Raw genomic sequence first — 13,778 nt, forward strand, 5'->3', positions numbered from 1 at the left:
AGCACGCGCGTCCGGCTTTCCATAGAAATCTTATATCATACTGTGTACGTTTGGAAGGCTAAGCAATCGGTGTTGTGCTAATCGACCATCTGTCATAATCAGCCTGAACATACTGATTATGTCTCCTCAGTACATGCACTGTCTTCGCTTCTGCTGACCAATGGCATACAGCGGGTGTTCCGACCATCTCGCTGACAGATACAGCGAGTCTTCTGTATAGATGCCTGCTATTCCTCTCCGATTCATCATGGTGCCCTGTAGGAATGCATGTAGTTCTTTGCTAACTTGTTGGTTCACTAATAACTGTCACGCTATAGCCTATAATGCCACAGATGTGGGTCTTTGGTGTGTGCTACCCAAGGCCGATCACTGACCGGATTCGTCAGGCTGGATCGTATGGAATTGGACCGGTGTTCTACTATTTGTGATTCTGTCGGGTGAGTAGGCTTGGCACTCGTGAGACCTCAGTGATATCGACTTGACTGACACATGCTGCAAGTCATCATCATCACCCGGTTGCATGCCATGTATCAGCGATCCAGCAAGATCCTGATATTTCTCATTGCCACCTTCCTGGCTATCAACACCTTCGATGGAGTATCTACCGTGATTGCAACGATGCATAGTATGCTTGATTGTGGATAAAAGCAAACGTGCATGAGGCCCACTGATGAATACCAGAGGAATTCCTTCTCTCTGACAGCTATCCGTGTTCAACTGACTCTGCAAAAGATAACCAACCTCTGGTTTCCACTGTGTCTCGCAATCTGAATTGCAGTAAAACACTTCCGTGAATTGTGACAACATTCGGCAGAAGGAATCATCGGGGACTGTTTCATGATGTTGATGAAAACTTACGTGGTTTACTCTGCGAGGTAAGTTCGTATTGTGCTTATGGTTCCTTTTTTTTCTACTGAAGGGTCGGACGTGGTAGCGTTCTTGCTATTTCTTGCTTCCAGCTCATTGTTAATTTCTCTCCAACACTCATAGCGGTACGTCAATCTTTCACTGACCTCTACATGCGACCATGATTCATCATTTCTATAGGACTTAAATTCTCTAGAAGTTCTGACTTTTTTTTGGCTTGGTTCGCATTTTGGAGGTCGTGCAGATGTGTGTGCCAGCCTTTGAGTGGCAAAGGAATCTGTTTGCGTTTCACTGTCCAACAGGAGCAGTAAGGATGAGAATAAAACGTGATTCGTGGAATACAGTGGTTCTTGAGCAGTTGAACTTTGGCGAATCGACGATGTAGAGCGGCGTACTCGTGGTAGTCCGAGTCGCCAGCTAGTGTTTATAATGTTATCGTTAAATTCGTCGCAAGATAGGTTTTGTGACAATATTTAGTCATAAATATTGGCATCTGCAATGCAATTCCATGCCTCCTACACTAGATCATAATGTACAGGGTCATTCGCGATAACATTATTGGGAACTTTCCCATACACTAGGATCACGGGGAAGCAATAGAGCAGTACCTACAGCGAGAAATGCAATTGCGATCATGAAGTAGTATATCGACCATGCATCATGCCCTTCCTGCAATGAATAAGAGAAGACTGAAGCTGCAGATGCCGGGCCGAGGATCCTTGCTACTGCGACAGCTACCATGACGATTCCATTGGTTGCTCCGAGCGAGGCGCGATTGGGAGCAGCTGCTCTGGTGAATAATACCATGCAGGCTACGAGTTCTTCTTAGTTCAACAGAACGCAGGAAGTGCTGGATTAACATACGGAAGCACATGATCAGGCTAGTCTTCAGCGTAAGCTGGACGACAACACGCAGCCACACCGCCATGCCTATTCCATAGGCTTGAGCCAGAGCATTCGTCACTGGGAATAAAATGATCATGGGTATGCCGGAGTTAACACCGGTGATATGCATAGCTCTTGCACCGAAGCGATCATGTAAATGAGCATAGAAAAGTAGCTGAAATATTCCATGTATGATACCTGATGCCGCAAGTAAAGCACCGATGCGAGGAGGGTCAAGGGAAAGACCACCAAGTTCAATCGGTGTCGCATAGAAAACAGATAAGACCAGATTGAACCCCATTTGAAACAGGCCTGTGGTGGCATAACAAGCTGTCACACTCAACACCTTCGAGGTTAGCAAGGCGCGCAGCGGAAGCGGCTTTGATTGGACTTCTCCAGGACTCCCATCCCCAGGATCAACTAACGATGGCTGGGGAGGCTTCGAGTATGATTGTCCGAAGAATCTTCCTTTAATTAGCTCCCAGAGCGGTGTTTTGCCAGTCGTAGAGACGCTCTTGTAACCACACTTAGTGTGATCCAAAGATGGGTTTTCAGGCGCTCACCTCTCTAAGACGGATATACGCGACTAGCCAAATTATCGATATAAAAAATGCTGAGATAGAGCATGGCAGGAGATATGGGTAGGTTTTCAGGAGTTCTGATCGTCCGAAGATATCACGGAATTTGTTTGCTGGTCGGGAGAGAAATCCCCCAATGAGTGGTCTAGTAGATGCCGTGAACCTCAGTGCGAGATAAAATGTACTGTATGCCTACCCAGTTGTGATTCCGATCATCAAAGGAATTGGTATATAACTGTATGCCTTGGGCGGGCATATTGGTTGCGTCAGTGATGTCCATCAGCATGCTCTTGACCATACTATCACTCGTATGAAATGCTCCATAGACAATACGACTGTGGTCAAGTAATTAACGATCACAACTACTATTTGATATTTAACTGAGCACACTGACCTTACCAGCAGACCAAGGAATGTCTTCGACAGCCCAAACGAAAACATCGAAATAACGATTGCTAAAAGAGCTGTCAGTACAACAGGCTTCCTCCCGATGTGGTCGGACAGTTGGCTCCAATGAAAAATTGAGCTGCATAGTACGATGATTGCTGGAGAGTATCATGAACGAAGGAAAGGGCAAAACGATGAAGACATGCTTACAAGGATGCCGGTGTAGTGTCCAACCTGGGATTCGTCTCCGTGAGTGACTCTGATGTCTCTGATGAGCTTGAAAAAGTTTCAGTTGGGATCAGATATAAGTTCAGCGAAGGGAATATATTCACTTGGGGAATAAATGGCGCAAGGGTCCCAGAAGAAAGAAAATTTGGCATCTCCAAGAGCAGTAGAATCCAAAATTGACCCAGGGAAGAGGTGTCTCCTCGTCATTCTGCGGCGCAATCATGGTGGTGCGAGGGAATGACTCGGATGAAAGATGGAGGGCATCTTAGCGCATCTAAGAATTTGAATTTCCGGGTCCGTCCGTCCGTCCGTTCGTCCGTCCGGGTCTGTCCGGATATGCAACATTGATACGAGCAGGTGACGCTTCTTCTCCATTTCGATCTCCGCATTTTCCTTTCGCAGCTTCTGAAGCTTAAGTTCTGCGATAGCGTCGTTTGCATTCCAAATGCTACACCTTATGTGCTCGAATCCAAAAAGAGATTCTGGAAGATGGATGGGTTTGTGCCGATTTCTGTGGAATCAGAAGACTCTGTCGGCGTCTCTGTCATCCGTTCACGCTCCCTCGTCTAAGTCTACTTAAAAAAAATAACTTCTACTTTTGTCCCGCTTTGCATCATCTCGCTATGATGCGAAAAGTTGGATATATATAAGTGAGTAAAAGTTAAACTCGAGATTTCCTGATGCTACTCAGCAATGGGAGAAGGCGATATGGACACAGATAGAACACACGCTACCGTGCATGGTGCGCGCGTTTCATATAAATCGTTACTGATGTGGCCAATGCGGCTTTTTTATATAGTCCAATTCTGCCATTCGCACTGTCTGCCACTGTCGCAATGCTTCAACGTGAAATAAGCACTACGTCACAGGGCATCCCGCTCTTTCAAAGCCCATTTGATGAAATTGCACGGTGGCTCGACAACCTGTTTACATCACATCCAGATTTATCTATGGTAAGTATCTCGTCCCGTCCCTTCCCAATTTTAGTTCGCGAAGCAAGCCCATAGAAAACCGGCTCTGTACGATCTGCATATTATCCAGCTACGCCACGCAAAAAAACAAGATCTACCACGTCGGTAAGTTGTGTAGATAGATCCAGGACGCAAACCACTCATACTCACACACTTCCATGGGGTATCCGAGTAGAAGTAATAGCACGGTGCGCATTGGCTAGTATGTGTGCAAAAAACAGGACAGTGCTCATTGGCAGATATTGATGCGGTCAAAGCAACAACAGTGGCGAGGACAAAGGCGAGACGCATTTTTTATGAGGACGTGGTATGGGATAAAATCGATCTGAAGGAGAGAGTAGGAAGACGCCTTGCTTTTATGCGCTGAGTATTGATCTTCATGACATAATCTTATCTACCTGAAATTTCATTTCGAACATGTGACGTCTGCAATGCCAGCAGATCGCCACCTATGATCTACCCTAGTAAGGAGCAAGGTCTGTTGGCAATCTTGCATAGAACGAGACACCACCTTGCAAAGCAAGTCCAATAATGCCAGCTCGCAAGGACTGATCAGTTTGTTTCTTGGATGACGAAGCTGATAAAGATGCAGGTTCAGAATTAGGGGACAAGTGCACGAAGGACTTGAAGGAGGATGAAGATGACGGTGATAGCCATAGCGAGGTTGATCATGAGACGGAGAAGGTGCTACAGAATTCTGACGGCTAGTACAGAGAGTATTAAAACACATCATGACAGTCCTATTTTCTTAGCACAATATCACCCCTCGTCGACGATATATGATATTGTACAGTAGCAATTCATGATCAGTATCAGCACAGACTCATCACCAGTCTTACTGTGAAGATGTTGATTAAGTACTTAGTAGCGTCTAACGAAGTCGCGTGGAAGGCGTTTGAAATCTGCCACATGTCAGTCGCGTTGCTTTGGATAATCGTACAGCGGTCTACAACACAACGTTCTTCGTTTACATCGTGCAAAGTCCTCATCGGAAATCACCCAGTTCCTTTTTGTTCCTTAGGTTACTTACATAAATGGGTACCGGCGACTACTACGCGCCAAAAATACCGAGTCCCTTTTAGGGACATTAATCAGGCGTTCATCGCGCGCCCAGTGAAAAGTCCTTCGAGCTGGAGCGACGGCTACGGCAGTAGTAGTGGGTTTTGTTGTATCATCGTCGAAAAAACCTCATCTTTCAATTTTTGGCAGGCTGTCTCGCCTGCGCGAATCGTTCTGATCTGTTAGTCTTTGGCACCCAATTTGCCACTCACCTCGCCCAACTCCATTAGACACCTTCTTCTTTTTAGGCGAGAACCGCTCTTTGATCACATCTGCACCAAGCAATAGTGAGGCACGCAAGACTACTGACCACTACCATTCTTACCTGCAGTGAATCTCACATCCGTGTCTACTAAAAGGCCATTAACAAACCGCTATGTATCACACGAGGCAGGAGCGACATACTCTCAGCGAGAACTCAGGCACGGTGTCAGTTATCACATGAAACAGGTGGCGGTCAAGGGATGCGATCAAGAAACGGGTTACGGTACTAGTGCCCTAGGGTATATATGCGTAGGCTAGGGACTCGGGGATGACATGATGAACTACTAGGAGGTTAAATCCACCGACGCTTCTTGAGGCTCCTGTTCATTTCGATCTCCGCATTTTCCTTTCGCACCTCAATGGCTTCTGCGTGCTCTTGTAATGTCGTCGCTGGCATTCAAAATGCTACACCTTATGTGCTCGAATCCAAAAAGAGATTCTGGATGGGTTTGTGCCGATTTCTGAGACTCTGTCGGCGTCTCTGTCGTCTGTTCACGCTCCCTCGTTTAAGTATATAGAGCGATCTACTTAAAAAAAAAGTTGGTAACTTCTACTTTTTTCCCGCTTTACATCATCTCGCTACCATTTGATGCGAAAAGTTGGATAAAAGTGAGTAAAAGTTAAACTCGAGATTTCCTGATGACTGCTCAGCAATGGGAGAAGGCGATACGGACACAGATAGAAACACACGCTACCGTGCATGGTGCGCGCGTTTCATATGAATTGTTACTGATGTAGCTAATGCGGCTTTTTTATATAGTCCAATTCTGCCATTCGCACTGTCTGCCACTGTGTCGCAATGCTTCAACGTGAAATAAGCACTACGTCACAGGGCATCCCGCTCATTCAAAGCCCATTTGATGAAATTGCACGGTGGCTCGACAACCTGTTTACATCACATCCAGATTTATGTATGGTAAGTATCTCGTCCCGTCCCTTCCCGATTTTAGTTCACGAAGCAAGCCCATAGAAAACCGGCTCCGTACGATCTGCATATCATCCAGCTACTTAGAGCTTCAAGCATACAAACATGACCTGCCATGTCGGTAAGTTGTGCAGATAGATCCAGGACGCAAACCACTCATACTCACACACTTGTATATGTCAGGGTAGACATTGCACGGTGTACATTGCCTAGTATGTTTGCAAAAGGCAGGACAGTCACTCCCACTGTCAGCGTTGACAGATATTGATGCGGTCAAAGCAACAACAGTGGCGAGGACAAAGGAGGGACGCATTTTTATGAGGACGTAGTATGGGATCAAATTGATCTGAGGGAGAGTAGGAAGACGCCTTACTTTTATACACTAAATATTAATCTTCATGGCATACTAGATAGTCCCACGAGTTCGCGCGTCCCTAAAGTTCGCGCATTGGCTCTAGCACACGCAATTCTGCACGGAATCCTTATGTATGTTGTATATAGGTTCCTCCCAACATAATACACATGACCATGTAATTTTTTTGGCAAGAAATGAAGTGGATCTCGTGCCATGGTCGAGTTATAGGTGTTCGAGGCTCATTTTGTGCATAGATGACTCCCTCTGAAGGTCAGATCACCACGGAAAAATCTGGGATGTGATATGATGGTTATACATGATTATAGAATGCTAAAATAAATTTCTCCGGGGCTACATGCTTGTCAGAATCATCTGCTGTGAATGAAATACAGCCCAGACGTGACAGTCTATCCAAAGCGTTACAATGAGACTACACACATCTAAACTCCGCTGTGCCGAAATGCGGCACAAAAACACCAATGTCACTTTCGAACGGTGCGGAATGTGAAACGGCACCGCGGCAGACGTGTGACATGGTGTGACGAAATGCGCGAACTCTAGGGAAAACCGCACTTTTTTGCGCGGCAAGTCTCCGCTGGACTCAACACGTCTATTTTAAAAGAAAAAACTAGCGGGCCTTGTACTTTCGATGTCAGGCTATCCATCCGTCAGAACATTATATTTTTATGTGGATGTGTTGTAGAGTTATAGATGTTTTCCCAAAAATGCGCGAACTCTAGTGGACATCTAGTAATCTTATCTACCTGAAATTTCATTTCGAACATGTGACGTCTGCAATGCCAGCAGATCGCCACCTATGATCTACCCTAGTAAGGAGCAAGGTCTGTTGGCAATCTTGCATAGAATGAGACACCACCTTGCAAAGCAAGTCCAATAATGCCAGCTTGCAAGGACTGATCAGTTTGTTTCTTGGATGATGAAGCTGATAAAGATGCAGGTTCAGAATTAGGGGACAAGTGCACGAAGCATTTGAAGGAGGATGAAGATGACGGCGATAGGGTTGGTCATGAGCTACTTCTGCGTTTGAGGAATGATGTGAGATGAATCCGTCCAAATTTCCTTGGTATCGCATCCATAGGGTGTTAAGACTTGTTCTCCTGTAAGCCAACAATGTATTTCTTTCATCTTTGGGAAATTCATCACTCTACCAAGCAGGCCAAGACCGTGACCGAAGCCCATCTGTCGTCAATCTGTGATGCTAGCGTTAACTTCACGATACAGCCTCCTGAAATAAATTAAGTACCTCGATAGCCGAAGTGCAAAAAAAACACAAAGCAAGTGACACAGGAAACGATCGCAAACTGAGAAGAATTCAAGCAAACGCCTTACAGCACGTGATAGCGTGACCCAAGGCACATTAAGACCATTCTTTGAGATTCATGTTAGAAGCTTAGTGTTTGGGTCGCAAAATTTTAATTTCTACTACGACGGACAAAGACCTAAGCTGTAAGAATACGATAGAGCTATCTGGGCGAAAGCGCGCAGCGCTTCCCGGTCCTGATCTGCATGCCTGTAAGAGACGAGTGAGCTGCGAGGGTGGGAAGGGCAAATCCTTGCAGGTCTCTGATGAGGCTTGGACGCAGTCTGGACCACTGGAGGAATGCGAGGGACAATGTCGTTGCTGAACGGCATTGTGAAGAGGGTGTGGAGGGCGGGGAAAACAAAGGAGGATGGAGAGAACGTCGACAACGACTACTAGGGAATGACAGTCGCGGTACGAGAAGAAGAGTTTGTGCCGCTTCTGTTGTTCTCACAAAGACTAAACTCTGTTCCTTCGCTCATGCCTCGTTACGTAACAGAGCTGCAATCTTTGAGATTCACGTTAGAAGCTTAGTGTTTGGGTCGCAAAATTTTAATTTATACTATGACGGACAAAGACCTAAGCTGTCAGAATACGATAGAGCTATCTGGGCGAAAGCGCGCAGCGCTTCCCGGTCCCGATCTGCATGCCTGTAAGAGACGAGTGAGCTGCGAATCCCACACTAGTAGGAGTCCAGCGACGCATAGAGCGAAACTCGTATTCCCAAGGTAGTAGGAGCGGATGAACTAGGTGCTTACTTTGACGAAAGCCTTAGCGGACACGTGGCATTGTGTATCACAGATACTCATCATGAAGTGCAGGGGTGGCTTGCAGGTATGGTGCGAGGATCTGTGCGTGTTTTCGAAGGTAGAGTTGAAAGGCGTCGCTAGCCCAGCATCCCATGGTTTTGACTACGTCAAATGGGATGTTGCGAAGAAGATATTCCAATGTAGTGCCTATTCTGATTCCATGACCCTGCAGAGGGACCAGGCCTGCATCTGTCGCGGCTTGTGCGAGGCACGCAATGAATTTTGACTTTGTGAGGACGCGATGGCCTTTCCCATGCTTGTAGGAAAAGAGGGCTATATTTCCGGGAGGGTCGTTAATGCGGTAATGATTCTCTAGAGCTGCTACGGGGTCGGAGACACCATGCTGGTGCGCGCATGAAACATCTTCACCTGTGGGGGAAGATTTTGTGCGCGGTAAGTGGAACACGGTCGTTTGCAAACCGTTTCGGTCTGTTTCGCGTTGGACGTCTGAGCGGGTGATGTGCAAGGATGGGTCAAACCCGTTAATGCTGGGCACTGTAAATTCACCTGCTCGAGCCATGGTGTAGAAGGTGACGGTGAGGCATGCGCGTACTGCAGCGGTGAGTGGATTGTCGGCGTCAAGTTTTCCCAGGAGCGCTTCGACGAAGCTGATTGTGTATGGTTGTCGTTTCTTCTTCTTGGAAGTGGCGGGGGTAAGGTTGTTCGCCGCTTTGAGCAGCGTGACAATTTGGTCATCGTCGATGGTCCAGGGTTGACTGTGCAAGATATGCCATGCGCGCACACCATGTACATAGTTGGATACTGTTTTTCCAGAATATAGACCCGCCATGGTGGCAATGAATGAGGCGATGAGGTCGGAAGATGCTGGGGACCGTTGTGCTTCTGCAATCGACTTCGTGTCGCAGAATACATGAAAGGCGAGGATTCCACTGCCATACAGTTCTTGAGTGCTGCGGGCCCAAGCGTGTATCATTACGTTTTGTATGCGCTGGACGTCGAGATTCGGGTGCGTCAGCAGTGAGTTAGAGCTCGTCGGGGACCAGAGACGTAGATGGTCTCTGGCTGCGCAATGTGGGCGTAATGGGGATGGGAGCAGAGCGGGGTTAGCAGGATAGGCTGTAGGGGAAGAAGCCTTCAATGGCTGTTTGATAGTTTTCGTGGGTGGCAAAGACTTACTATGTTTGTGACGCTTCGAAGAGAGCCTCCCCCTCGCGTCTGAGGATGTCGTTGAGGTTGTGGGGATGATGGTTGACGTCACGGCGAGGCTGAGCGGGTGTGGCAGTTCGGCGCCGCGTCGTTTCAGCGAGACGTTCAGCAGGGAGAGTGGGAGCGTCAAAGTCAACGAGGAACTCTTGGATTTCTGCAGGAATGTGCACTGGAGGGAGAAGGAGGTTGGCTGGTGGGTATTTCCCCCTTGAAGGCTCGTCTGCGGGGTTGTGCGCGCTGGGAATGTAACGAGTGAGGAAGGTGCAGTTGGTTGTGGCTGACAGCTTATGGATGCATTTGAATACTTCATTGGTGGCGCGGTTCCGGCTGCGGCCCTTCCACCATCCTTCGACGACGCCACGGTTATCCCCGTAAATCTTGAGGCATGAGTTTTCTGGGCAGTTAGCAGCGAGCGTGCGAGCAAGGAGTTCCATTCCGACTGCTTCGGCCCAGCCAATGTCTCGATTGTCTCTGTCCCACCCTGGAATAAGGCGCCAAGCTCGCCACCAGCCCTTGATCCAGATCGCAACGCCAACGCCTGAGCTAGCGTCTGAGTAAGCTTCAGGTTCGATGACGTCGACGGGTCCTGGGATGGTGCGGGAGACGTTGGGTTGTGCGAGAGTGCTTTTCCACCAGCGGAGGTTGTTTGGAGTGTCTTTTGGGGGGGTGCGAGGCATGTGAGGACGGTTACTACAGATGGATAGCATGGCTTCAAGGGAAACCAGGTATGCTCTCCCGGCAGGGAGAACGAAAGACGCGTGAAGGAGTTTTCCGTGGAGCTGTTGCGTTTCGTGCAGGGTGTGTGCGGGTTGCTTCTCCCACTCACGGATGGCCTCCAGGTATTTCTCCTTCTTCTGTTCTGGGATGGAGACCCTGCGGGTCTCCAGATCCCATAGGAACCCGATGAACGGGGCGCATGTGGAGAAGAGTATGTCCTTGGCGAGTTCCCACGGGATGCCCAGAAAGCGAGAGAGTCTGTTGATATCGTCGAAGCAGTAGGTGAAGCGTGCGTCTTCTGGGGAGCGGGGAGAAGCAGAAGAAAGGTCAATGATTGGAAAGGTGAAGTCTTCGTCGAACTCCTCAATTCGGTCATCGGGCGTTGAGGATCCTTGATACCAGCGACGACCTCCCTCCACAAGACGACTGCCGTTCTTGGCGACGATGAGTGCTCTTGCTGCCCGCAGCCGGTTGTATTCGTTGAGGTATTTGCGCAGGATGCGGATGAAGAAGTGGTCGTCGACCCATTTGGACACAGGGCCGATGCCTTGTGAGCGCATGACATCGGTGCCCGCATCCGCCATTTCTCCGTATGATCCTGCGGCTGATGAACAACCGAAGCAGAAGCTCGTGTCGATGGCGAAGCTGTTGGTGTCTGTGCGAACCACCAATCCCGGCCATTGGGAAGGGTGTAAAGGTACGGTTCGGTAAGCTTCGGCCACGTCTCGGACAGCTGCTTGGGATCCTGGTGGAAGGTGCCAGATGAGGGTGCAGATGGTAGCGGCGGTGCCCCACGTGCAAGGGTAGAGGTTGGAATCGATGGATGAGTTGATGGATGAGATTGGGGGGGAAGGTGATGAAGGAAAGGATAGGTTTTGGACAATGCGGAATCTCCCTGGTTTACCCGGCTTGGGTATGATGGACAAGGGAGCCGTTTGGAATGGACCAATGAGGGTTTCCGTCTCAGTTCTGGTGAGCGGGCCCATATATCTGCCGGTAGCATATTCACATTCAATAATTGCAGTAAAAGCGTCGCGATGTTCAAGAATGGATGGATTATTAGCTGGGGTGTAGGTAGAGGTGATGGGGCGTATACTACCGGTGAAACCCGTGCGCAGACTGTTAGGTATATGTTTGTATCTATGTATAAGTTTGGAACTCGTGAGAATGTGGTGCCAGGCTTCTGCGTGGTATGGGGTGAGGGCGTTAGAGTGTCTCGCTGAGAGAACATCCTTGAGCGCCGTGTTCCTTGCTTCCACACCCTGAGCACTCGTGTACGTGGGAACGGGAGGTGTTGATGCAGCCGTTGGGTCTTTGCCAGTCGTAGCATAGCTCGCGTCCTTCGGGGTTGACCAGGTGCCCCGCTGAATTGCGGGTGCAGCGGGTTTTGGTGCGTCCATCCCACAAGAGCTCGGTGACGCACTTGTGGATGTTGTGACGGAAACGGCCCAAGCAAAGGGCACAGGCGGAGGAGCCAGTTTTGCCTGCGCCCGCTGGAAAAAGCTGGTTGGCGTTGGGTTGTTTCCCTTGCTGGTTTCCCGAGGGACGGCGGTATGGGTGGAAGCGTTCTTCAGACTGAGTGACCCCCGCAGGTTCTTGTTTCCCGCGAGATGGGGCATTTTCCCGAGTTCATACTTTCGACTGTGAAGATGAGAGGGCGACAGAGTTTTGGAGCTGGGTTGGGAAGGTAGGGTAACGCGGCGAGCAGTTTGGTAGCATGGGTGCGGGAAGTGGTTGAGCGGAGTTCATCCAAGTGTTGGTAGCGGGTGAGGGAAGCGAATTGTGGGTGGAGTTGGAACGTTGTGCAGGAAGCAGGTGATGGGAGGTGGGAAGCGGGAAGCATGGGTGCAGCCGTGGTTGAGGCAGGTTTGGTAGCATGGGTTGGTAGCAGGTTGGAGGCGAAGAGGGGAGCGTGTAGCAGGAAGCGGGCAGCAAAGGGAGCATGAGCGAGTTGGGGAAAGCATATTCAAATGTTGTGTAAGTAGGTAGTGAGTTCGCGAGAGGGTGAAGTGAATCAAGTGTGTGTTAGGGTTGGTCAATGTTTGTATGGGGGAAGATGCGTACCATTTTCATCCCTTCATCTCATTCTTCTTCCCAGACGTCATCTGACAGGCTGTTATATAGCGCATTGTTGAATAATCCGATGTTGAAACCTTGATTTAGGGTAAGACGGTCGTGCCAATCTCTGCGAACCATGCTTGCGTAGTGGAGAAGAGTCTTTTCCCCCCACAGGCACATTCTGTGTTCGTGGTTTGTGATGAGCGTGAAGAAAAGTGCAAGCGCCATCTGGTGCTTGTCAGGCCAACCAGCCTTCTCAATATGGACAAGGAAGCTGGTTTTGGCCATGTCAAACTGCCTCCAGGAAAGATCATGATCCTGTAAGGCTTTGTTAGAGGCTTTGAAGGAAGAAAAGGATTTCAAGGCAACGATGCCATCAATCTTTTCGAGACCTAGAGTGTCGTCCACGGAGGACTTGTTCCAGTCTCGAGCCTCACGACAGCCGTCAGGGCTGAAGTATCAGAGTTCAACGAACTCCATGTTCTTGACCTTTTGGAGCGCGAATTGCGAGGGACGCGGGATGATGACATCTGATACCAGTAGGTCGACGTTAAAGTCGTTGATCTTCGGTTTCTTTTTCTCGGTTTCGCGACGTTCTTCTGCTTCTGCGGCTTCTCTTTCTTCGCGCTCGCGATCTGCGGCTTCTTGGATGGCGTGTGCGTCTTCGTCGAGCTGTTGCTGCCAGAGGACGATGCGTTCTTGGCGTTCTTGGGTCCAACCATTGACAAGCTGGGCGAGGGCGGCTTCTGCGGTGAGTCCTGAGCCTATGAGGGCGGCAGTACATGCTGCAAAAGCAGGTGATTCGAAGTTCGGCTGAACTTCGAGCGACGGATCAGAGTTTATGCGAGGTACGATTACTTCCACCATGGTAGAACGACGGTGCCGGGCGTGGGTTTCGATATTAAATGAGAAAGGATGAAAGAATTGTGGGTGTTGGTTTACTTGTAGGTACTTGTGTGAAAGAAAGAAAACAAAGGAGGATGGAGAGAACGTCGACAACGACTACTAGGGAATGACAGTCGCGGTACGAGAAGAAGAGTTCGTGCCGCTTCTGTTGTTCTCACAAAGACTAAACTCTGTTCCTTCGCTCGTGCCTCGTTACGTAACAGAGCCGCAAGTAATTGTGTTTTCATGTGTTGCTCCAAAAGCGGTGGGCTCAGAGCACCAGATATCATGAGAAAATGCAA

General features: G+C 48.9%; 2 protein-coding genes across 2 annotated transcripts; both read right to left on the reverse strand.

Annotated features, from left to right (window-relative positions):
- Nucleotides 1-1,047: 1,047 nt before the first annotated feature.
- On the reverse strand, nucleotides 1,048-3,127 carry F5147DRAFT_804799 (major facilitator superfamily domain-containing protein). Its single transcript, XM_041443338.1, has 7 exons — nucleotides 3,050-3,127; nucleotides 2,911-2,993; nucleotides 2,725-2,856; nucleotides 2,567-2,665; nucleotides 2,316-2,514; nucleotides 1,732-2,266; nucleotides 1,048-1,679 (listed from the first exon to the last, which is right to left on the reverse strand). Exons 1-7 carry the CDS (start codon nucleotides 3,095-3,097, stop codon nucleotides 1,423-1,425), a joined length of 1,353 nt encoding a protein of 450 aa, XP_041291457.1. The 5' UTR covers nucleotides 3,098-3,127; the 3' UTR covers nucleotides 1,048-1,422.
- A 571-nt stretch (nucleotides 3,128-3,698) lies between these two features.
- On the reverse strand, nucleotides 3,699-4,359 carry F5147DRAFT_701169 (uncharacterized protein). Its single transcript, XM_041437715.1, has one exon. It carries the CDS (start codon nucleotides 4,205-4,207, stop codon nucleotides 3,929-3,931), a length of 279 nt encoding a protein of 92 aa, XP_041291458.1. The 5' UTR covers nucleotides 4,208-4,359; the 3' UTR covers nucleotides 3,699-3,928.
- Nucleotides 4,360-13,778: the final 9,419 nt, after the last annotated feature.

The sequence above is a fragment of the Suillus discolor genome (assembly GCF_016758755.1).
Source record: "Suillus discolor strain FC423 chromosome Unknown F5147scaffold_36, whole genome shotgun sequence".
In the NCBI taxonomy this organism is placed as follows: domain Eukaryota; kingdom Fungi; phylum Basidiomycota; class Agaricomycetes; order Boletales; family Suillaceae; genus Suillus; species Suillus discolor.